Genomic DNA, 24,544 nt, shown 5'->3' on the forward strand with positions numbered 1-24,544 from the left:
CTTGAAGTAGAGCACAAAGTGATAGAGGTTCGGATTGTTCTGACCGAAATACTTGGCTAAGAATTCCTGACAAACAAAGTCGCTAGCAAATGGTCGAACTAAAACAGCGGACCAAAATCCTGGAGATGAAAGAGGAAGTGCAACTTGGCCAGAGAAGTTGGTTTAAAAGCAGTAGGAAATAGCATTGCTTAACTTAACCCTTAAGATGCGAGGAACATGCGACAAAATTATTTATTTTCCAAGTGGACATCAGTTACTTCAAGCTTTCTGGTAGCCTTCCAGAACTCACCTAACATTAGGCCTCTGTCTTCCCAACCATGCTCACTGTTCCAAAATGACTACTGGCATCTGAACAAAACTTGATTATGTCTATTACTCCGCAATCACGGTATCTCCAAAATTTTAACTGCTGATCTGAGCACAATTTTGCAAGAGACTATTCACGGTTTCAGCATTATGACAATGACAACATGGGCAGGGCCTCTCTCCCATGCCTGTCACTACTATTCACCAAAATATACTTATTTTACATCATTCGTAACATAATTACAATAGATTGCAATTACAAAATTAAACAAAAGCTGCATAGATTACTAAAGGTGCAGTGGAATTCAAACAAGCATAAAACTCAAAGGCAGCACAACTAGTCATTAGGCTGACCTTCCAGCAAACGGATCTATTTTCTAAATCATGAATCCGTAACCCAGGAATGGGCTTATTTTCAAATGGATTATGAAATATGGGATCTACAATCAGTGGCCGCTTGTTGTCCACTTTCTTTCTACAACCAGTGGAACAAGAATCTTGTTCCATTGCCATTGCATTTTTTCCTTTAAAGGCTTACAAAGCCATCCGAACCTCCCATTTCAAAGCATACAGAACCAAGCCAGTGTGAAACCAAGTTGATCTGCTGATTCGGTGCAGGAGTCAGTCCAGGCTGCATGTTGTCAGCATGGCTCACAATTCAATTCTTGGTGATGAGCAACAATGAATTAGCTTATAATATGTGCAACATGTGCAGTGCCATAACATGAATGACCAACCATGCAAGACAACCCACAAAGTGAAGATATCAAGTAGGTTCTTGGATTGGCTTGCCACCTGTAGGACAAATGTCATGACTTCCATGAGACTTGAGGAGGTGGGCTGGTTGCATAGTGCTGTAAGCATTCAAGTCGCATTAAGGGGCCAAATGACCTTTATATAAAGTTACAATGGTCTGATTTTCAGAACATAGTATGATTTTCCACTGCTGAATTTCTTTATAAAATTTATCCTAGAACTCCAGGTCCGCGCGTTATTTTCTTTGATGTTCTTTTTTGGTTGATCGCATATTCAAGCCCAATGGTTGACTTTTATGAAGTTCGAGTTTTCTTTAGATTGTTTACTTATTTGTGGAGTCGCTTTTATTTAGCTCATCTGGTTGATTCAGGAGATCAAACTTAATTCATTGGATCAGGCTCACCTGTCATATTAAATGTAGACTTCAAGGCTGGGCTTTGTAGTCTCAAAAAAGGAGAAAAAAAGGGGGGCTGGGCTTTCTCTGGTCGCTTTGTAGTCTTATTCCTTCTGTCTTATGCTCGATCCCTTTGTATATCTGGATTGATAGATGAGCTGCTGTAGTTCTTTTGTTGTTGTACATTGGTCGTGAGTGTCATCTTTGATGAGCAATGATCTCTGCTCAAATCTGCTGTGGACGTTATCCTCATGCTTCTCCTGTGCTTGGTTTCAATTAGTCTCCCTTGCTTTTATTCATCGACCCTTCTGCTGGAACTTAGGTTCTGTTTGATGGTACGTTGGTTTATCAAGTTTGATGGTACATTGGTTTATCATTATTCAGTAGGTCCATAATTTGTCGATTGCATGGTATTTTGTTTCTGTAAATTTTTTTGTTTACTTAAGTAAACCTCCCTGGAGAGATGTATTTTTATTTTAAATGAAAACGAGTTCTTTGAAGAACTGCTGCTCATGATGTATACTTTGCTTAATTTCCAATTTTCAACTGTGTATATATATCATCCAGACCATTGCGACTGTCTGCATGTTTCCTGTAGGAAAGGTCCAAGAAACGCCTCGCCCACTGAAGGATGTCATACTCGTTTCAAACAAAATTATGCATAAAAAGAATCCTTCAGCTGTCCAGAAATCCAAAAGAAAAGGTATGTTCAAGGTTTATTTTTGGTTGCTTATTAATCTTCATATTCATCTTAAATTGATGTGATACGGATTGTATCATATGATTATAGTTTACTATTCTTACATTGACTTTAGTATCTGCATTTAACTAACATCTTATTAACACATATTTTTCATTTTCTTCTCCAATCGATTATTTACATTTGGATTACTATTGACCATCTTTTAGTTCCTTCAAATGCGAAATTTGTTAGCTACGTGTAGAAAGTATATGAACAGCCGGAGGAACTCAATTTATTAGAGGAATGTGTTGTCCTTCCCACACTTGGTTTCGATCTGAACTTGCACCATCCTTGTAAACCCCTTGTTGGAGCAATCAAAAAATTCAAAGTTGCAAACTTTGTGAATTATTGGTATGTCAAGCCTTCTACAATTGTTTCTATCAGTTTCTAGTAATTTCCATTGCGGGTTATAGGACTTCCTTTTTTTTTTTTTTTTTGATGAAAGTGAAATCTAAGAAGGTTAATCCTTCATTAACCCCCAATATTATTAACAGAAAGAATATTTACAGCAGAAATTACAAAGTGAAGAATATACAGGATAAATTTCTTCAGGGAGTAGAAGGCTAAAAAAAACAGAGCTATAAGAGATTCAGCAACAGTACCAAGAAAACCAGATTGATCACACCTGGTGTTGAAGCAGGAGTTGCAGATGAACACTTTTCCAGCATCAGTGGATCAAATTAGAATCACAGTAGGATTTCTTTTTATCTTCTACTTTTTATCCAGATTTCTTTTTATCTTCTACTTTTTATCCATAAATAGATCTCATCATTACCTCTATCATCCAATTCACCTATAACAACTCAGGATCTCACCAAAAAGACTAGTTTTGTATAAGCATCTAAAATTTTCTTGATAAATCATCATGGTTTAAGTCCTAATATCACCATCAAACTAAAAATTCAAATTCATGCATCCATTCATAAACATCATGATCGGCCCATGATCAGCCTTAATGAATTCATGTACTGTAGTATCCCCTAATTCACATAGACTATGAGTTGAATTGACTTTGATACTGTTGCTGCCGATCTCCCAGCCTGAGGTCGGATGCTGAAGTAGTCACAATCAATATAGATCTTCTGCTATAGCTTTACCCGAACACTTGCAAAACAAATCCACACCGAGGGGTTGGCTCCGGTGTAGACTCTCCGACGTTCAACTCAAAATGATGAAGAACAATGAGAAGAGAGAATTAGGAGTCGATTGATTGCGTACCTTGAAGGATGCTGGAGCCTTTAATTTATAAGAGAAGAGTTTGAGACGTATTTAACTCGAAGTCTTGATGATTTTCGAATTTGTCGGACGGATAGATTCGGAGATCGAAGGACTTTCCTTTTATGGGAGATCCGATCACAAAAGAATCCTATCTTATCTTGACTTTTCAGATTTGGAGAGAAAGAGTTTATAGACAGATGTAATAGTTCAGCAAAGACCGATCTAGTTGGTCTTCCTGGGCAACAGCGGACCTAGTAGGTCTTTCTCAACAACAGCTAACCTAGTTGATCGCCACGGTTGAGAAATACAAATCTTGCTATCTGAAGTTGATTGGTTTGAAGTAGGTTGGTGTGTCTGTCCAATCCAACAAATGTCATCTCGTGTAGCTTTGATATAACTTGCTCGGTGATGATAAAGTTGTTTAGACCGAGGTTAAGGTACAGATCTACAACAGATGCCCTCCACTCTCAAGGTTGAGCTGCAAATAGGTCGGCCAAAGAGAGTACTTAATCCGAGGTTGAGGCTGAGAGGATCACCAGTCATAGAGGACATGCATCAAGAATCGAATGACTGAGGCAAACTGTCTTTGAATCTGGAGCGTCGATTCTTCGCGTCCATGGAAACCCTACTTTGACCAATCATCAGGTGACACTTGTCAAACATCGGTTGGGAGAGGTAAATCGTCAGTAGATCAAAGTCAATCTGGGGTTTTATAAATAAGGCTATGGTAATTTTTTTTTACTGCTTCTACTGTTCAGAAAAGGGAGACTCTAGTACTTTGGTGATTCTGTGAACTTGCTCGGATAAAGCTGAGCTAGTTGGTCTTCCTTCGTTCCTCATCCCCCATTTGCTCGGCCACTTCTCTTTTAGGTCAGTCCTTTTTTTCAGCCATGAGTGACTCTAATTTTTCTGCCGACATCTGGAGCACAGGGGATGGCTTTAGGAGTGCGGGCCCTAGAGCATCAAGTTTGGATGATAACGTTAGTAGTATTACCTCTAAGAGGTTAAGCTCGAGAGATAATATTAGATATGTAGACCCTATACTTGACATAGCTTGTTCTTTGGAAAGATCCGAGATTTCAGAATTCAGTCCATATAGGGTAGATTCTGTCCTTTTCTCCGAGGACTTAGAAGTCCTCAGATTAAAATACCAAATTCTTTCTGAGTATAAACTGGAGATGGCCATTTCGGATGAAAGAATAGCTCTTCCTCGTCCAAACCAGATTGGTCTGTATGAGAAAGCTCTAAAGGCCAGAGTTCGGCTGCCCTTCCACTACTTCGTAGTGGAATTTCTTAAATTATATAAAATAGGTTTCTGTAGTGTCGCACCGAATTCGTGGCACCAAATCATAGGCTTCTTTGCTCATTGCCTTCTCCTCAAGGTCGAGCCGACCTTCCGTCTTCTTCGGGCCTCCTTCACATTGAAAGAGCATCCCACAGAGAACGGATGGTGGTATGTTTCTCCTCGATGGGGACGTCGTCTCTTCCGAGATGCTCCTTCTTCAGTTCACAACTAGAAAAAGTGCTTTTTCTTCATCTTGACAGAGCAACTCTGAGACTTTTGCATGTCATAGGGTAAACCTTATAGGTCGGCGGTTGGGGCTTTAGTTTTGTCTGATGTCGAGAAGGATGTGTTAAAGTGGATCTTCAGTCAGGCTCTCCCTTTGCTAACTGAATTTCTCATCGAGGACACTTTGTTAGGGACCGGGTTAAATCTAGCCGACCTAAATAGTGAGTTGCTTTTATAATCTTCTTTAGCTCATCATTTTTTGCATTTTTACTAATTTTGTATGCCATGTAGAAATGGACCCCAAGGACATTGAGGCTCTTCATTAGGCAATGAAGAGAAAGAAGACAAATGCGGCCCCAACTCCAAAGCATGGCCGCATCGAGGCTATTCTTGCTTAGCCCATTGTCGGCAGCTCCTTGAGGCCGAGCGAAACTTCGAGGAGGAAATCGTCAGCACCAGCAATGGTAGTGGTCCGCTGCAATCAGCTGCTCTAGGGGAGCCTGCCCCCCGAGCCTCTGCATCTTCATCGTAGAGAAATTCAAATAGGCCCCAAATTTTTATGAAGACATCTTCGCGACCGGCCGACGTACAGGTCGGGTCTTCTACTCCAGTGGGAGCATCTTCGGGCGTTGAGGCCCAGGATACTAGGATGGATATAAACAATTTTCAAGTTGCTCTATCCTTGATCCAGTTGATCCTCCTACTGACTGATGTCGAAGCCTTCAATGCTGAAGGCGGTGCATTCCGTATGCATGATGCATATGACTCTATACTTCAGATAAGTGATGATCTTCCCATGTTGCTTGATCATTATCGATCTTGATATTTGACACTAATTTTTTTTTAGCTCGCCCATCATGTAGACTGCTATACTGAGGCGATGCGTGAAGCTCGGCACATCTCAAGGGAGGCTAAGAAAAAAGCCGGCCAGGCTAACAGAAAGGCGGATGACATCCAACTAGCAAGGCTGAAGGCCGAAGAGAAGACTAAGTCACTGGAGAAGAAAATAAAGTGACTAAAATCTGAGCTCTCAAAAGTTTGGATCGAATCTGAAGCAGACTATTGATCGAGAAGAAAAAATATGAGGATGAGTTGAAGGCCGCCAAGGTCACCACGGTTGAGGCCTTCAAATCTTTGGTCAAGTTCCATGACATCAAAGTGGACTTCGGGGTTGCCTCGTATGCACAGGATATCATCAACCTCAAAGAAAAGGTTAAGAAGATGGCTCCAGATTTCGACCTCAGTCTATTGGAGTCTGACGATGAGGAAGAAGTCGGTGAGGGTGGAGATGAAGGTCTACGAGTTGAGGATCTCTTCAACCCAGAGCGTGAGGACAGGAGGGTCGAGGAAGTGGTTTCAGCCACACTTCCGACTGTTATCATTCTTTCCGATCGAGTTGAGGTCAAAGATCCACCCACCCCTCAGGCCTAAAGCTTTTTGCTTCTACTTTTATTTTGTATCCCAACTCGGGTATGTCCAAGCTTCTTTGATCGGTACCATTTTGCAATCTCGATTATCGTCGAGGTATTTTGTAATAGGTCGATCTTTACTTGTAAAATTTTTTTTTTCTTTTAATGAAAATATTTTCTTTACCTGGCCAATCGTTGAGATCAATTATTAATCTTCGTTAAATTCTTCGGGATAGCAATTGTCGATCGTAGGCGATTCTGCCAATGATGAGTAAAAATTATTTCATTGGAAAATGTATTTCATTCCTCGGCCACAGTCAGGGGCAATCTGTTTAAGTTGATGGTGAATGCGTTATGTTCTTCGATCATAGCCGAGGATCGCATATTATATTGATGGAGGATACGTTTGGTTCCTCGATCGTAGCTGAGGACCGCATGTTGTGTTGATGGAGAACACATTTCGTTCCTCGATCATAGCTGAGGAACGCATATTGTGTTGATGGAGAACACATTTCATTCCTCGACCATAACTGGATACCGCATGTTGTGTTGATAGAGAATACGTTCCATTCCTCGATCATAGCCGGGGACCGCATGTTGCATTGATGGAGAACACGTTTCATTTTTCGATCATAGCTGGAGACTTACGAGGTCGAGGAATGTGTGTTGTATTGATGGAGAACACGTTTCGTTCCTCGACCGTAGTCAGAGACTGCGATCACGTATTGTATTGATGGAGAACATATTCTGTTTCTCGACTGTGGCTAGGGATCGCATGTTGTGTTGATGGAGAACACGTTCCATTCCTCGATCGTAATCAGAGATTGCATGTTATGTTGATGGAGAATATGTTCCATTCCTCGATCATAGCCAAGGATCGCATGTTGTATTGATGGAGAACACATTCTGTTCTCCGACCGTAGTCGAGGACCGCGTGTTTCAGACATACCATATTCTGTCTATGGGCAAATATAGCATACATTTTTCAAAAGAACATATAGTTCAATAAAATAAAAAAATAATTTATTATTTGATTTAAAAATAATGAATCATTATAGTTTAAGGGTGGTAGATATGCAAATTATTTGCATTCCAAGTCTTGAAAATCGGAGTTCCATCTAGCTGTCTGAGTTGGTAAACTCCTGATCAGACTATTTCAGCAATGCGGTAGGAACTTTTCCAGTTCGGTGCAAGATTCAACTGCTCCGTTGGATGAGAGACTTTAGCTCGATAAAGGACTAACTGTCCTACCAAGAAAGACTTTCTTTTAACTCGGGAGTTGTAATATCAAACTATCCTTTGTTAATAGTTAGCCATCCAAATTCGCACCTGCTCACATGTTTCTTCTAGTAAGTCCAGATTTGCTCTTAATCTAAAGGAGTTATTGTTTGTATCAAATTTTTCCACCCACAGTATTGGTGAGCCGATCTCAAGTGGTATTACGGATTCAATGCCGAAAGTCAGCCTGAAAAGGATTTCTCCTGTTAGAAGCCGCTGAGTCGTTCGATATATCCATAGCATATGGTATAGCTCTTCGACCCATAATCCCTTTGCCTGATCGAGCTGAGTTTTTAATCCCTACAGTAAGGTTTTGTTCGTCACCTCAGCTTCACTATTACTCTGAGGATGAGCTACAGAAGTCAGCCTATGGTTGATACTCAATCCATTGCAAAACCCTTTGAATTTTGGATTATCAAACTGTCATCCATTATTGGTAACAACCACTCATGGCAGATCGAATCGATATATGATTAATTTTCACATACACGAAGTCACAAACCTTCCTCGAAGTGATAGTCACTAGTGCTTTCGCTTCCACCCACTTGGTGAGTAGTTGATTGCGATGAGCAGAAATTTCTTCTACACTGCCACCATTGGGAAGGATCCAAAGATATCCATTCTCTATTGAGCGAAAGGACAATGGATTGTAATCAGAGCCAAAGAGGTAAAGGGTCGATGCTAAATATTTGAAGTTCTCTGGCATTGGTCACACCTGTTCATCAGGTCGACAGCGTCTTTTTGCATGGTTGGTCAGAAATACTTCTATCGTAGCACTTTATGAGCAAGGTCTTTGCCCCTCAAGTGGCTATCATAGATCCCCTCATGAACTTCTCATAGAGCATACTCAACTTCTGAGGGATGGAGACACCAAAGCAAAGGTAGGATAAATGACCTTTTATACAACCTTCTGTCGTAGACAAGATATTGGGCAGTAAGATATTTCAACTTTTTAGCTTCATCTGAATTAGTAGGCAACATTCCATCTTGTAAATAACGTAATATGATATCTATCCAGCTCAGCTTAGGATCAGTTTGCATCACTTCATGCTCCTCGATGCTCGGCTTTTCGAGAGTTTCGAGATAGAGGTCTTCTTTAGATCAGCCGCACCTACTGTTGCTAGCTTCGAAAGTAGATCAGCCTGTATATTTTTTGCCCGTGATATCTGCAGGATATTCATTGTATCGAAGCTGGAGGCAAAATCTTCGATCTTCTATAAGTACTTCATCATGTTCAATTCTTGAGCTTCATATTCTCCCTGCACCTAGCCGACAATGAGTTGTGAGTCACTATGAACTCTGAGGTGCTTCACTCCTAGATCTTTTGCCATATTCAATCTCACCACCAGTGCTTCATATTCAGCTTCATTATAGGAGGTGGGAACTCAAAATGCAAAGCATATTCTGCGACCACTCCATCTGAACTGGTTAGAATCAATTCTGCTCCAATGCCTGTGGTGTTCGAGGATCCATCTACATGGAAGATCCAACATTCGTCGATTGATGAGATGATCTCTCCAGCATTTTTTTCTTCATCTGAAATAATGCGTTATAGAATGAAATCAGCCAATGCCTGAGCTTTGATGAATGATCAAGATAGGTACTTCATATCAAATTCACCTAGCTCAACGACCCATTTGGCTAATCATCCAGAGGTCTCAATCGATGGAGTATTGATCTTATGAGCTGATCAGTGAGGATGGCAATAGTATGAGCTTGGAAATAGGATCACAACTTCTTGAACGATATCACGAGAGCATAGGCCATCTTCTCAAGCTTCGTATACCTTGTCTCAGCATCATGGAGTATTTGGCTGATGTAGTAAATCGGCTTTTGCACCCTAGCCTCCTGACGGACAAGGATAGAATTGATTGCAGTGAGAGAGATGGCAAGGTACAAGTATAATATTTCTCCATGTTCAGGCTTGCTAAGAAGTGGAGGTGAGCCAAGATATTTTTTTAGATCTTCAAAGGTCGCTTGGCACTCCTCCGAATATTAGAAATTTTTCGTCTGTTTGAGAGCTTTAAAGAAAGACAAGCTCCTTTCAGCCAACCTAAAAAGGAACCTATTCAAAGCTGCAATCCTTTCAATCAGACGCTACACTTCTTTAATCATCCCTAGTGGCTTTATTTCTTAGAGAGCTTGAATCTTCTCTAGATTTGCCTCGATCCTTCATTGAGACACCATAAAATGAAGAATTTACCGACGGTGACACCGAATGCACACTTGCTGGGATTGAGCTTCATCCGAAATCGCCGCAGTGCTGCGAATGATTCCTCAAGGTCGATAATATGATGTTCGGCAATCCAACTTTTGACAGATATGTCATCGACATATACCTTCATATTTTGGCCTATTTATGTCTTGAAGATTTTGTTGACAAGTTGTTGGTAGGTTGTCCTTATATTTTTGAAACTGAATGGCATAACCTTATAACAAAAAGACCTTGGTCGGTAATAAAGGTAGTTTTCTCCTCATCCTCAGAGACCATCTGGATCTGATTGCATCCAATGAATACATCCATAAATAGGAGGAGCTAATATCCCGAGGTTACATCCACTAGTTGATCAATACGAGATAGAGGGTAACTGTCCTTAGGACACGCATTGTTAAGGTTGGTGTAGTCAATGCATGCGTACACTTTCAATTTGATTTTGGGATGAGGATAATATTGGCTAACCACTTTGGGTAATATATTTCTCGTATGAATTCAGGTTTTAAAAGTTTGTCCATCTTTTCTTGTATGGCCTTCTGTTGATCAGGGGCAAAAGGATGTTTCTTCTATCTGATCGAATGACACTTTTGGTCTATATTGAGCCGGTGTGCCATGACCTCTAGATCTACTCCTGATATATCTAAAGCCAACTAAGCAAATATATCGATGTTTATCCATAGAAAAAAATTGAGATGCAGACAATTTTCTTCACATAACTTTGAGCCGGTTTGGACCACTTTACTTGGATCTTCACCAATGGGCATTGATATCAGATCATCTACTAGTCCTCTTTGTTTAGTTTTCTCATCCCACACATCTAGCTCATCCGTTGATTGTTCCACAGGTGCCGCTCCTCATGGGGTTGCCATATAACATTCTTTCGCGAGTGGCTAATTTCTTCGAAGCTCACCGACCCCTTCTAGAGTAGAAAACTTCACCATCAGGTGATAGATCGACACTATAGCTTTAAATACATTGAGTTCAAGTTGACCTAATATAATATTATACACTGACGAATTTTTTATGACAAAATAGTTTATTTGTGCAACCACTTATCTTGGAGCTCGTTTGGCTATGGCAATTAACGGGATGGTTCCTTCCATTGGGACCGTAATACTCGAGAATCTGACTAGTGGGATAATCCTTTTTGTCAATAGTTCAGAATCCAAGTTCATACGAATAAAAGCATCATAAAATAAAATATCAATTGAACTTTCATTATCAACTAGGACTTAATGTACATCATAATTAACAATATTTAAAGAAACAATGACAGGATCATCATGGGGTCATTTTATTCTATCCAGGTCGGCATCCGAGAAAGTGACTTCTTCACCGACTTTTAGCTTCTTTGCCTCCTTACCTTTAGCTCGGCTAGGACTTGGGGTGCGTCGACCGGACTGTCCCCCAGAGATCATATGAATCTCTTCCGTAACTGATTGATCTTTGTGAGAATTTTTTTTGCCAAGGAGGTTCGTCGCATGGGTTTCTCGAGATCTGTCATTCATCAACATATTGACGAAGGCATCCATGTCGGATTAATGCCTCAATCTCCTCCTTAAGTTGCCGGCACTCTTCAGTGTCATGTCCGTGATCATGATGATATCTGCAGTACTTTCTTGGATCTCTCTTGTGTATCGAAGCAACCATCTTCCTCGGAGGAGGCAGGTCTTCTTATCGCCCTATCTCCATTAGGATCTGAGATCGAGGGATATTCAGTGGAGTGAAATAATAAAATCTCCGGGGAGGGGACTTAGATCGGCAAGATGGTGTAGGAGATCTAAGTCACTTGTTATGAGGTGGGGTTTGAAAATGATGAGGTTTAAATTCAGGATGCTGATGCTGCACTCATCAGGGGTCTTTCTTTTTCTCTTATCCGGAGTTTCGATGAGATGTTTGGACAAGATTTTCTCCTTGCTGATCCCAAGCTTCATCGGTCTGAGCCTTGCTAATCCCAAGCTTCATCGGTCTGAGCATAATTCTCAGCTCGCTCCAATATTTCAAAAAAATCTTTTGGATAATTTAAGTTAAGGGAGTAAAGGAGGTCATTCTGTTGAAGTCCAGCTTTGAATGCAGTCATCACCATGGACTGATCTAGATTTCACACCTCTAGAGTAGCAACATTGAACTGACTTATGTAATTTTTAAGAGATTCATTCTCCTTCTACTTAATACTGACTAGAAAATTTGAATTATACCATTGTCAGCAATTGCTGATGAAGTATGCAACAAAAAATCAGCTTAACTGATGGAATGAATCTATAGAGCCTAACTATAAGTTGGAGTACCAATGACGAGCTATTTTTCTCAAGGTAGAAGGAAAAGCTCGGCAAAGAGTTGCATTGCTGGCCCTTTGTAAAAATATCAAAGTGTAAAAATTCTCCAAATGATCCATCAGATCAGCTGTTCCATCGTAGGGTTCCATTTGAGATATTTTAAATCAAGGTGGAAAGGGTTCATCCAGCAACCTCTGAGTGAAAGGTGGATCGACGTTGAATCTCAAGTCATCTTCTGATTGTTTCGGTGTCCGAAATGCATCTAACTATTGTTGCATTTTTGGAAGTTTCTTTTCGATCTCGTCTTCTCTAGTTTGTCAGTGCTGGGGAGAAACATGATCTGGGGTCGAATCCCTCCTTGAGATAGGGGTAGGAGACCTATGACGGCGATGAGGAGGACTCGGAGGTCGGCTATGATGACTAGTCTCTGCTCTTGGGCTATGAGGGAGCTGATTTGGCAATCTTCCTCGTGCTGGCCGCACGTCTTCTTCAATGACGGGAGGCTCCATGTTTTATTGTATCCTCCGTACTGCAGCTGACAGGGTCTGTACTTGTTGGATAAGACTATTACATTGATCATAAGAAATGGTTAGTGCTGGAGGTGCTACTGGTGCTGCTAGTGGAATAGGTGGAGGATTCTCCTATGCTGGCGATATTTCATTGGTCAGTAGAATATTGTTGGCCTGCCAACTATTGGAACGCTGCGACGTATTTGATGCTCCTCTGCGCATCTTCATGGCGATTGACGAATGGTGATGCGCTTCTTCTCCTCTCGAAACAGGACTTCAGGACTAGCTTTGAAGTAGGATCTCAAGATCAGTCGAAGAGGACCCTTCCTCTAGTGCCAAATATTGCTGCCGATCTTCCAGCTTGAGATCGGATATCGAAGTAGTCACGGTCGATGTAGATCTTCTGCTATAGCTTCATCCGAACACCTACAAAATAAATCCACACTGGGGGTTGGCTCCGGCATAGACCCTCTGGCGCTCCAGTCAAAGAGATGGAGAATGATGAGAGGAGAGAATTAGGAGTCAATTGACTGTGTATCTTGGAGGGTCCTAGAGCCTTTAATTTATAGGAGAAGAGTTTGAGATGTATTTGACTTAGAGTCCTGATAATTTTCAGATTTTTTGGATGGATAGATTCAGAGGAGGACTTTTCTTTTATGGGAGATCCAATCACAAAGGAATCCTACCTTATCTAGACTTTCCAAATTTGGAGAGGAAGATCTGTAGACAGATATAATAGTTTAGCAAGGACCGACCTAGTTGGTCTTCCTGGGCAACAGCCGACCTAGTAGGTCTTTCTTGGCAACAACTAACCTAGTAGGTCACCTTGACTGAAGAATGTAGGATCTTGCTATCTGAAGTTGATCGGCTTGAAGTAGGTCGGCGTGTCTGTCCAATCCAGCAAATGCCATCTCATGTAGCTTAGCTATAACTTACTTGGCGATGACAAGGTTGTTTAGGTTGAGGTCGAGATATAGATCTACAATAGATACCATTTAGAATAATATAGGATCTTATCCAAAAAGATCAGTCGAAAAATATTCTTCAGATTTTCAGTCTTCTATAAGTACCTAACATCATCTTAGCGAATACATCGGGACTAGATACACATTTGACAATGGTGAGGAGAGGGAGCTCAATTTCATCATGCCTTCAGACCCCTTCAGAGATCTCATGCCGCTGGAGGCATCCACGATTTGGGGTGCAAACGGGTCGGATTGGATCGGATCATGAGTGGCCCCGATCAGACCCAGTTCTTTGATCGGATCAGAATATTGGACCCAAACCCAACCCAATAAAAGATTGGATCGAGTCGAATCGGATCCATGATTAAATTTTTGATCCAACGATCATTCTGGTCGGATTGAGTCTATGTATAATCCTGTCTCGATCCATGAAATACGGGTTTGATTTTGGTCTGGGTCTGGATCGGTTCAGGTCTATGTATAATTTTTTTTTCCATTTTCATATCTCTCAGATGGATTTTTTTCTTAATCGAGAGCCACTTTAAGAACTCGTATGTGGTGATCATGGTGGTCACCGACATCGATATTGATGCCCACCTCGGCCCCAACCCTCTATAGCATGCCCCCAACCCCCTTCCCTCAATAATCTCTTCACCGTCCCTCCTACAGTCACCCGACTACCATCTCCACCGTCCATCACCTGCAACCTCATCTTGATCGTGTCCAGTGGCATCATCACCACCACCATCACTCCACCCGCCACTGCCGCACTCACCTCCTACACCGCCACCACTGTTCCATAGTCTGACCTCAACCCCCTATCGTCCCCACCCTCCGCGATGTGGAGGCGGCAGAGCCCGCCTCAAATGAATTGAGGGAAGACAGAGTAGGATGCCTACCAAACGACATTGGAGGGGCATAGGTGAGGATCGACATGCTGAAGCCCCGGTAGAGACCACAGAGGCCGTCCAATCGAAGAATCTTCTTGAAGGCGTTCACGCTGCCGAGGTACCTCGCGACAGCACTGCTGTCTTGGACCATAAGGCACTGGCTGACGACATCGATCGAGATCCAAACCATCTGGGCGGCCACAGCTGAACTGACCCCTGCGGCCACCGAGGCAGCCATCGATGTCGCCAGCTTGGGGACCCCGAGCTAGAGCATGGCCGTGCCATGCCAACAGCAGAGAGAAGGGTTGATTGTGAGCGAAGAAGAAGCCTGGAGACTGGGAGACAGAGAATAAAGATTAGGGATGAAGAGGGCATGGGCATCTTTTTGTTTTAAGAGATCGTACGATGGTACGAAAGATAGACTCCGAACTTGGGATGGGAGGATGGTTTGATGAGTTTGGGTCTAGCATTGGGTCCGGGTCTGGGTCTGGGTCTAGATCGAGTCAAGTTGGATCAGATAAAATATCTCAAGATCTAAATTAACCCTAAAGTCCTCACGGATCGGATCGGATCGAGTAGGATCCAAATTCAGTAAACTCAGATCTAACCTGAAATATTGAGCGGATTCAATTTTAAAACTCGATCCGACCTTGCGGTCCTTTAAAACTGATTGGATCGGACTGAAACGGATCATGGCTCAACCCGAACCATTTGCAGCCGTGTCCACGATCGTGATCACTTCTTCCGGAGTTCACTGTCTCCTTTCCAAGTCGACCCCTAAAAAGAAAAGCTCGATCTTGCTATATCTTCTCGAGTACGCCATCCTCGATCTTGATCTCTTCTCAGGAACCCGCCTAACATTGCCGCAGTCTTCGCTCCGACGTCGGTGAACAGCCTCCTCCTGCTGCCGATCTCCCTCCAGGAGCAGGTGGAGGAGAAGCTACTCTCTCTTCGGCATGAGCCTCCTCCTAAGCCAGCACCAGCAAGCTCTGACGCTGCAGAACCCGGCTGACTTGATGATCCACCCTTTCCAATGATCGCCAATGTGAATAGCCTGACTGCCCACAGCCACTGCCATCTCCCTCTTCTCTTCTTCTTCTTCTCTCCCGACTCATGTCGGAGGTGGAGTTGGGCAGCGGGGGGCATTGGGGCTGCGGGCAGGAGGAGGGCAAGCAGGTTGGCAGAGAGGCTATGCGGGAGGTGGTGAAGGTGAGGAGAAGGCGAAGTGGGGGTTTGATAGCGAGGGTGAAGTGGAGTTGCTGCAAATCACCGATGTTTAACCGGGGTGGTCGTGGGAGTAGAGATGGGGCTGGAATTGGGGGTGGGCCAATTTGGGTTGGGCTATGGGCTTAAATAGAAAGTCCGTATATGTTTTTGGGCTGCACTCGGATGTATCACTGGTTCAATTCCAGCCTCCCTTGATTTGGGCTCTGCTTGGGTCCGACCTGGACAAGATCTGACATGGAGCTCAAACTAAGGCCGACATCCAGCAAGTGAAATGACATTTCCAATTATATCATCAATTTGTTTTTCTAGTAAATATGTTTTTGATCATCAAGTGGCTGTTGACATAAAGCTATAGTTTTTCATCAAGTGGTTGTTAACGTCAATTTGCTTCACCTTTCAATTATAATAGTGGTGCGGCATATCTATTGGAAGATAAACAACGTCGTAGATTAGATCGTATTGTTTGTTGCAAAGTATTTTAGAAATTGGACTTGACGATATGATGACTGCATCTCATCAGTCTTACAAAAACTTTTGTATTCTGATTTTCTGGGCTGCTCTCACATCAGAATGGTGATCGCCCGCATGTACCAAAAAAAAAACATGAAGATGCAATATATAAGATTGAGAGATTAAGCTTTATTTGTGTTTGGGCAATCCAATTTTTAGCCCAAATAAATAATATGGGTTGTCCTATGGGGTTAAGATCGGTCCCATACTTGCATTCAAGCTAGAATTTTTGAAAAGTTTTCAGACCTAGAGTCAGCCCAAAGCTAGAAAAAGAAAAATATATTGGGCTGAGCTTGAATAGGGAAGTGACCAATTCAGCCCAACCCATTTCTAGCCCTAAGCAGAGCTGGCAGTGATACAAGGATAAATAGAGAAATTTGAGAGAGAATGAAAAGAGAAGAGGATGAAGAGTTGAAATCTTTTCTCAAGAATGGTTATGTGCAATCCTACGACATCGGCAGCTCTGTGAGCTCTGAAATCTCCAGTCGATTTGTGTTTTGGATACCCCCACCCTACAAAATTAATTTTGATACCTCTTGGTCTGCCACTGCAATTGATCTAGGCTACCTCATCAGAGGTCACCAAGTAGTTGTTATCTTTGCTGGTTCTTTCCAATCTTATGCTACCTCTGCCTTGGAGGCAGAGTTGCAAGTGGCATGGAGGAACCTTTCCATTTCTATTCACCAGCTCGAGCACAAACGGATCTGTGTGGAGGGGGACTCTTTTGTTGTTGTTTAGTGGATCCATCAAGTTGCTAGAACTGATTTATCCTTGGGACTCTCTCACACAGTTCACCCTCTTCTGGCGGACATTCTAAACAATATATCTTCTTTAGATCGCTTCTCAGTCGCTCATGTGCAGCGTGAAGACAATCAACCGGTGGATGGGTTAGCTCGGTTATTAATGAATTCATTGTTCTACTCTATTGCGTCTCTTCCACCCCTTGTTCAGGCTCTTGTCTTGGCTGACATATATGGAGTCTGATATCCTCGTTTGTAACCTCCTCTGTTTACTGTTTTGGGCCTATGCTCCCTATGTAACAGAAAAAAAAAAAAAAAATGCAAGAAAGGTCAACATGGTTATGACCTGACCGATCTAAATTTTAAATCTGTACTTGATCTATTTGTCCAATAGATTAAGTTGGATTGACTCATTCACAACTTGAACCTTTTATGCTCAATATAAAATGTGAAACCATTTTTCTCATGTCAGATTGGAGGTTCATGTCATCAATTGTCGCACTTAATTGGTTGTAATTGCAGATTGAACCTCTCCAATTTAACTCTGAAGCAAAACATGATCCAAAATTCATTATTTTTAGAATTTGCTCTTAGAAATTAAATGTGAAATTTGGATCATGAAAATTATACTATTCTCAAGGAGGAAGATATCTAAGTTTTTATTTTTATTATTTTCATTAGAACCTCCTTAATCTAAATCTAATTACTTGTTAGATTATATACACACCAACTCTATATGCAGAAGTGGTTGCACGACAAAACCACCTCCCGGCTTCGTGTTTATATGCAAGAGCCAAATAGCTTGATGCAGGCTAGGAAGTCTCCCCCCCCCCCACCCCCCCCATCTTATTTTTAGTGGCATGCCAAGAACGTGCGACCATACGTGTGCAAAGACTGGATCATGATTTTATTCTGTGCGATACAAATAGATTTTTCAATTTAAATTCTAGTGAAAAGATCAGAGGAACCACGTTGGATCTCCATCATGCCACTGTTTTAGAATCTAATCGGCATCATGTTGTCGCCCCCAATTTTAGACCACTAAAAACAACTTTTGTCCCTTAGGTGCACAATATGTGCAAAAAAGATAGGTTGGACCGAGGGTGACATCGAAAATTACAGTTTGCGTAAGTAAAAGGCACAAGAAGAAACATTCCGTTGTCATGCTTAGAAGAACAAAAGAATATGTCAAGAGGATATCCCAAGCTGGAACGGTTACCTACCATTAAATATTACACATGGCAGTAACTACTTTTATCCGATAACGTATGCAAGTTATGTTCTATTTCTTTAGATTTTTAGTGCACCATTTTGCTGAGAGAAAATATATTAAAGGGAGCCAGAGATCGTGGACTTGTGGTCAAAGGTCTGATAGTTGGATCGGTCTCCACTCCCATATATATGAGGTATTATTCACTTTGGTTCTAGTCGTCTCGAGCTTAGGTGGGTCTTGATCATTTTGAGCTTCATAATTTTGTCTTTTAAAAACTACCTTAGTGTTGGTATCCTTCATGGTCATTGGATTAGAGATCTACCGCTCAGCCAGTGACCGACCTTCATCAATGTTGAGATGATGAATGCTATAAGAGTCGCTGATCTTCGCTGCTCAAATGGCCGGGGGTGGGATCTGGTGACTGTGCATCGACTATTTGGTGGGCAGTTGGGGGATGGGGTGCTATCCCTTGTGACTTTCATTTTTGATAGCTCAAACGTCAGGGTTTGGGGTCATTCCTGTATTACAAGGGTCATGATGGCTGATCTCTACCAGATCTACAAAAGCGAAGTGAGGAGACATAAGGAGCTTGGATGGATCTGGAGGATGGGAGTGCACCCGAGAATGAGTCTATTTCTCTGACAAGTGGTCTGGCACCGGCTTTCAATCAGAACCTTCTTATGGGGCCGAGATATAGATATCCAGCTGGAGTACCCTTGCTGTCTGGCTGAGAAGGAGACCATGGAGCATACTCTCTTCAGTTGCCCAAGGGCGACAGCGGTCAGGTCATTGACCAGGGTGGACTTGCGGGTTGCTCAGGTAGAGGACCCCACTCAAGTATTTTTAGAGTTTCTACAGAGCAGCACTGGAGGTGACTAGGCCAGGGCAGCAGGGGTTCGTGTGGCCTACCTAACTCTTCATATTTGGCTGGCCAGGAACAGTCTAGTCTTCGACTCTAGATAGTTTTCGATGAGAATGATCTTTGAAAGAGCATCAGTCATGACAGCAGAGATCATCGATATGATAGCTAGGACTTCAAAGATCTAGAGCTCCCATCCTACTCGTGTAGCGACTCATAGGGTGTTCATTTCTTGAGAGCCCCTTTCTTCGGTGTACTTGAAAGTCAATTTTTATGGGAGTGTCAGAGATAGGTATGCCGGGGCTAGTTTTGTCATTCATGGGCCTGCCTCTATTTTTGGGGCTGCTGGGGGTCACCATCTCTGGAAAACCTTAATCTCCGAGGTAGAGCTTCACGCTGTTTGGGCAAAGATTATCTATGCCAGATGATTTCTGGGGGCGACTTAGCTCGTAGTGGAGAGTGACTCAACCACGATGGTTGCTTGGCTGCAAAGATGTATTTCTGCTAGGGGCTCCCACCCCCTTTTGCATGATGCCGTGAGATTACTAGGAGGGTACAATGCGCTGATCATCAAGCATGTCTTCCGTGAGGTGAATTCGATGGCTGATTGGATGGCATCTTTTATAGTAGATCATACAGGAGAAACCCTCTGGACTGTATTGGAGGTTATCCCAGGGCACCTTCAGTATATTTTATTCTCTAATTTTTTTAGTTATATTCATACAAAATTTATTTGAATGAACCGTCTTACCAAAAAAAAAATCTCACAGAGGAGAAAATATCCTATTTCATATAAATAAGAGTTTCCTTACTCACAATCAATGTAGGATTAAAAAATACCCTCCTTCTGCAACAAGAATCATCTATCATAAGAAGATCAAAGCATATAACATTGGGGCATTCACTTTAATTGATCGAATAAGAGAAATATAATTAGAGCTCTCTTGGTTGAGATTCGGTGAATAAAAAAAAAATGGTACTAGAAGGCAATTTTTTTATTAAAAAAAAAAAAGTGATGTCACGTGGATAGCATGGAAGAGGCCTACCTAAATTTAAAAAGAAATTTTATGGGGTGGTAGATTAAGGGGCACAGAGAATAGAGTAGATGGAAGTTAGAACTTGGAAGTTCGAAAGGCTGCTTTTATATCGGTCAATTATTGGTAAGAGACGTTTTGTTGGACCGAAACTCCCACCATGGAGGAAGTCTAGATTTCAAAATTTGGGAAGCGCACCTTCCAGTAAATCCAATGTGAACTTCATCAACTTCCCTGGGACCACACCTACCTTAACTACCATCTACGTCTTTGCTCTTGCTGACCGATAGGAGGAACTTCAATTCAAGGATCATACCTACCCACTTTGCAAAGTGACATAAATACCCCTGCAAAGTAACATTACTATATATATATTTTTTTCCGTAATTGGGAAATATCAGGCAGGATATCAAGCTTGGAGAAATATGCAGTGGTGCCGAGATACTAATGATCATTTATAAGTAGATTAGCTTTTGTTTTGTTGTGTTAAGGAAGCTAGATCTATTAGCATGAAACTTAGATAAAGAGGCTACTATTCGATTTGAAGTACGACTGATGAAAATTATAAATTGAGTTTCTATGATGCTTCAACTAATATTAACCAAAGTAAAAGGTATATATATTACATCTATTTGAGGTTGCTGTTATAAATTCAAATATGATTGTTAAAAGATTATTTCTACAAGAGCCAAATTAATTGCTAAAACAAGAGCCAAATTAATTGCTAAATTGATCTACTATAATACTCTTTCATTGTCAGTCTATCATCATAGTATCTTATAGAGTTTTTCCCCATTAATTTTATCCAAATTAGAAGTAGGGTCGCAGGGTAAACATTGAGTGATTCCAAGTCCAACTTAAACTAGATTCATGCTAAAGCAGCTTTAGAAACAAGATTTAAGCATATTCCTAATCTAATAAATCATTTGATTTTTCATATCTCCCTCCATATTAGGGTTAGATCATGAATTTTAAACTAATTATGTTAAGTCTGGTCAATTTTTTTTGTGCTCACAGGAATTGAGGTTGGATTATGGTTGATCCAAAAGAATTCAAATTTAATTTTTAAACTCTCGTTGATGCAATCCATTTGCACCCATAATTAGACAATATTATATATATATATATATATAATATATATATATATATATTAGATCATATCATATGAGATTCATGCGTCAAGTCTCAATCGAAGCCACACCTTATTATGGGTCCGAACTCCAATTATTTCTTGGTGTATATGCTCATAATCTATCCAACCTATTTTGCAAACCCCAATCAAAGAAGATACACAAAAATATCTTAAATTTGTAGGATATATGGTACTTTTTCAAAAAGAAAGGACCATATCAAATGAGACGACAAAAGATACGCTAACAGTAGGCATCAATCCTTATTCCAGGTCAATCTGGTAATTGGCCAATGATGATACATTTTACAAACAAAAACCATGCCGAGTACCAGCAGACGCTCCGACTTCATGTGCGCCATGCTTTTCTCTTTCTAACACGTAGTCCTTTCGTTTCATTTTATTTTGGGCTTTGATTCCTCTCACTGTTACTATAAATTTCCCCCACCAACCCCCCTTCCGCCAAGTTGGTGACGCCGCTAAATTTTTTTTTTTCCTACCTTCACAAACGAAAAACAACGTCTCTCGCTCGCCGAACACCTCGTTTTGTTCATCCCGAAGGCGATAACGTCAATCTCCTCTCACTATTGATCCTCTCCCTCGCTCTCATCTCCACTTCTCCACTTTGGAATCGACATACGGCGCCGTGATCCCTGTCTTCTTCCTCTCCTTACCTTTTTCCTGCTAAGATCCCTCCGAGCTCCCTCTCTGGCCTTCGGTCTCATCGCTTGCTTCGGGGTTTCGGAGGACGCGTCCGATTCCCTATAAAAGGTGAGATCTCGTCGCCCCTATGGCTCGATCGGGCTGCCTTTGTGTTGGGTTCTCCGCTTTCCCGAATTTCTTTGCTTGTACGGTGGTCTTTTTTCTTGATTTCTCTGTATTTTTCGCTTTGTGTGCGATTTCTATCGGGAATGGGGAGGGATCTTGGGTTGATGGGTTTCGATGTTTTTTGTTCTTTTGGGTGTTGTGTGGTGTTCAACAGCGTATCGAAGGTTTGAATGTTCTGGGATCTGAGATGGGAGTTTTGATTTGAATATTAGCTGAGAAACTGTTTAGCAAAATATTATGTGGAGCCAATTTTTACAGAGTTTGTGTATTTCCTCTTCCTTTCTCTGGGCCCTTGTAGTGTATCACCTTTTCCTTCCTTTTTTTCATGGAGTTTATATTTATCATTTACTTTGATGCGTGGGAACGAGTTTGCCCTTAATCGGTGAAAATATTGGTTTAAGGAATCTGTTCGATGATAGATTATAGTATCTTTTAATAATTCTTCTCTAAACTTCAGCAAATTATTCTTACTATGTAAAATGCAATATCAGATGCGATTATGAGCTGATTTTACTATAACTTTGTACTTTGCTTTCCTTGTTTCATCCATGTATACTTTCCATCATATTTATTTTCAGAAACCCTGTTTCTGAAGTTGTTGTTGTTGTTTTTTTTTTTTCATTTTTTAGGTAGCAGGTTATCTTTTCGTTATCTCCGCATGTAACCTCTTGTACGCAAGCCTCCTTTTGCAATAAAAGCAGGGTGGCAGCTTGCCTCCCTTATTATCAAATAAAACAAAAATCTTTGTAGTTTGCTTATGTGGCTAAATTACACAGCAAGCAAGAAAAATAGAAGTACTCATGTAATCAGTTTATCCTTGACATCTAAGGTCAATGTTAAATACAAAAAGTTAAAAAGCCAAATGATCTTTTGCTGATAGTTCTTTTTGTTTCTGAAGTAATTAATCATTTAACGTTTTTGTCTATGTTCTTATGTCTGTATGAATTAGATTAGAATGGCTGCCACCACATCTCATCAGGCTATTGGGTCCGTCCGTGAATGTCACGGCATCTTTGGCTCTCGGGATGGAATTAAAAATTTGTCAGTGAAAATGATTTCTAAGGGTTTCGGTGTTGATGTACGGCTGATTACGAGGGGAAATTGCTGCCCTAAGAGCTGGAAATTGGGTGTAATCCATGCATCTAGCTCACATTCTTCGGTAGTTGATCCAGTTCAAATACCATCAAAGAATAACTCTAGCAATTCAAAGAAAAAATCAGGTAATCTTTTTCATCTGCAGCTTTGGTTGTCATTGGAAGCCCTCAAGATTGAATGTATTATGTTAGATATTATGTCTCTTGATTATGTGACAATATGTCTCATATATTACAAGAATGAGTTGAATTCACTGGATTTTTTTTAGAAAAAAAATATTTACAGAGTTTGTTTCAAAGTTCTTCCACACAAAAAGGATATTATCAGCGGGTGGAATTATCCACCCATATCCATTGTCTTGATTATAGGCCTCTTTGCATGCTGAACTCGATTCCTTTTGAAAAGGACTTATTTATTTTTTCTTCTGTTTGCAGATGAAACTGCACTTATATTGATCCGGCATGGTGAATCTCTATGGAATGAGAAAAATTTGTTCACAGGCTGTGTTGATGTACCCTTGACTCAAAAGGGTGTGGACGAGGCAATTGAAGCAGGTAAAAGAATATGCAACATACCTGTTGACATGATCTACACATCTGCTTTGATTCGTGCTCAAATGACTGCCATGCTTGCCATGACACAGCATCGCCGGAAGAAGGTACCCTTTTGTTGCTGTATTCTTTACTTTGATGGTCATGCTAAGGATCTTTCTTTTTGCGTAGTCATGTTATGTATCCTTCATAACATGACTGATGAAGAACTACAGATTTACTTGGGTTGTCACCATATGATATGTTTAGTTTTATCTTACTCTTGCATCTGTCTTGATTTCCAGGTTCCAATTTTCATGCACAGTGAGAGTGAACAGGCCCAGAGATGGAGTCGGATCTATAGTGAAGAAACAAAGAAACAATCTATTCCAGTGATAGCTGCTTGGCAATTGAATGAGAGAATGTAATGACTTCTTCATTTTTTTTAAAATCATGTTTTTTACTTGGAGGAATGCTATTATGATAATATTTTTTTATTTTGCCGTATCAACTACTCTTTCTTCTAGGTATGGTGAGTTACAGGGTCTTAACAAGCAAGAAACAGCAGATCGATTTGGGAAAGAGAAAGTTCATGAGTGGCGTCGCAGTTATGACATCCCTCCTCCAAATGGGGAGAGTTTAGAGATGTGCGCGCACAGAGCTGTTGCTTATTTCAAAGACCAGGTAGGAATCCTTGATTTACTAATTTAATTGTAAATAGTTTTATGTGTTGGCTGGTGCATGTTGCTGATATTTTTTCTGTCTTATGCTAGTTCTGGTTTTTCCAATTTCTTTGTAAAAAATTGGTTCAATTAGTAAGTGCTTATTTCTGAGCAAGTTTCTGTAATGGCATTTTTCTGTTTACAACAGACCTGAACTAAAGCCATTATTATCTGTTATAGCCATTACTT

General features: G+C 41.1%; 2 protein-coding genes and 1 pseudogene across 3 annotated transcripts in view; 2 read left to right on the forward strand and 1 right to left on the reverse strand.

The window, feature by feature from the left end:
• Positions 1 to 24,544, forward strand: part of LOC105058395 (2,3-bisphosphoglycerate-dependent phosphoglycerate mutase 1) — a 60,744-nt gene that overhangs the window by 35,333 nt on the left and 867 nt on the right. The window lies entirely within an intron of this gene.
• On the reverse strand, positions 13,983 to 14,841 carry LOC105058524 (uncharacterized; annotated as a pseudogene).
• LOC140854092 (2,3-bisphosphoglycerate-dependent phosphoglycerate mutase 2-like) lies at positions 21,754 to 24,509 on the forward strand. Its single transcript, XM_073249516.1, has 6 exons — positions 21,754 to 21,951; positions 22,963 to 23,228; positions 23,538 to 23,761; positions 23,939 to 24,057; positions 24,161 to 24,317; positions 24,504 to 24,509. Exons 2-6 carry the CDS (start codon positions 22,964 to 22,966, stop codon positions 24,507 to 24,509), a joined length of 771 nt encoding a protein of 256 aa, XP_073105617.1. The 5' UTR covers positions 21,754 to 21,951; position 22,963.

This window comes from Elaeis guineensis, chromosome 15, assembly GCF_000442705.2.
Source record: "Elaeis guineensis isolate ETL-2024a chromosome 15, EG11, whole genome shotgun sequence".
NCBI classification, from domain to species: Eukaryota; Viridiplantae; Streptophyta; class Magnoliopsida; order Arecales; family Arecaceae; genus Elaeis; species Elaeis guineensis.

What these genes read in the sequence shown, in the direction of transcription:
- LOC140854092 (XM_073249516.1), top strand. Translation starts at nt 22,964, where the DNA reads ATGGCTGCCACCACATCTCATCAGGCTATTGGGTCCGTCCGTGAATGT. An exon ending in CAATTCAAAGAAAAAATCAG is followed by an intron (nt 23,229 to 23,537) that starts GTAATCTTTTTC and finishes TTCTGTTTGCAG; the next exon opens with ATGAAACTGCACTTATATTG. An exon ending in CACAGCATCGCCGGAAGAAG is followed by an intron (nt 23,762 to 23,938) that starts GTACCCTTTTGT and finishes CTTGATTTCCAG; the next exon opens with GTTCCAATTTTCATGCACAG.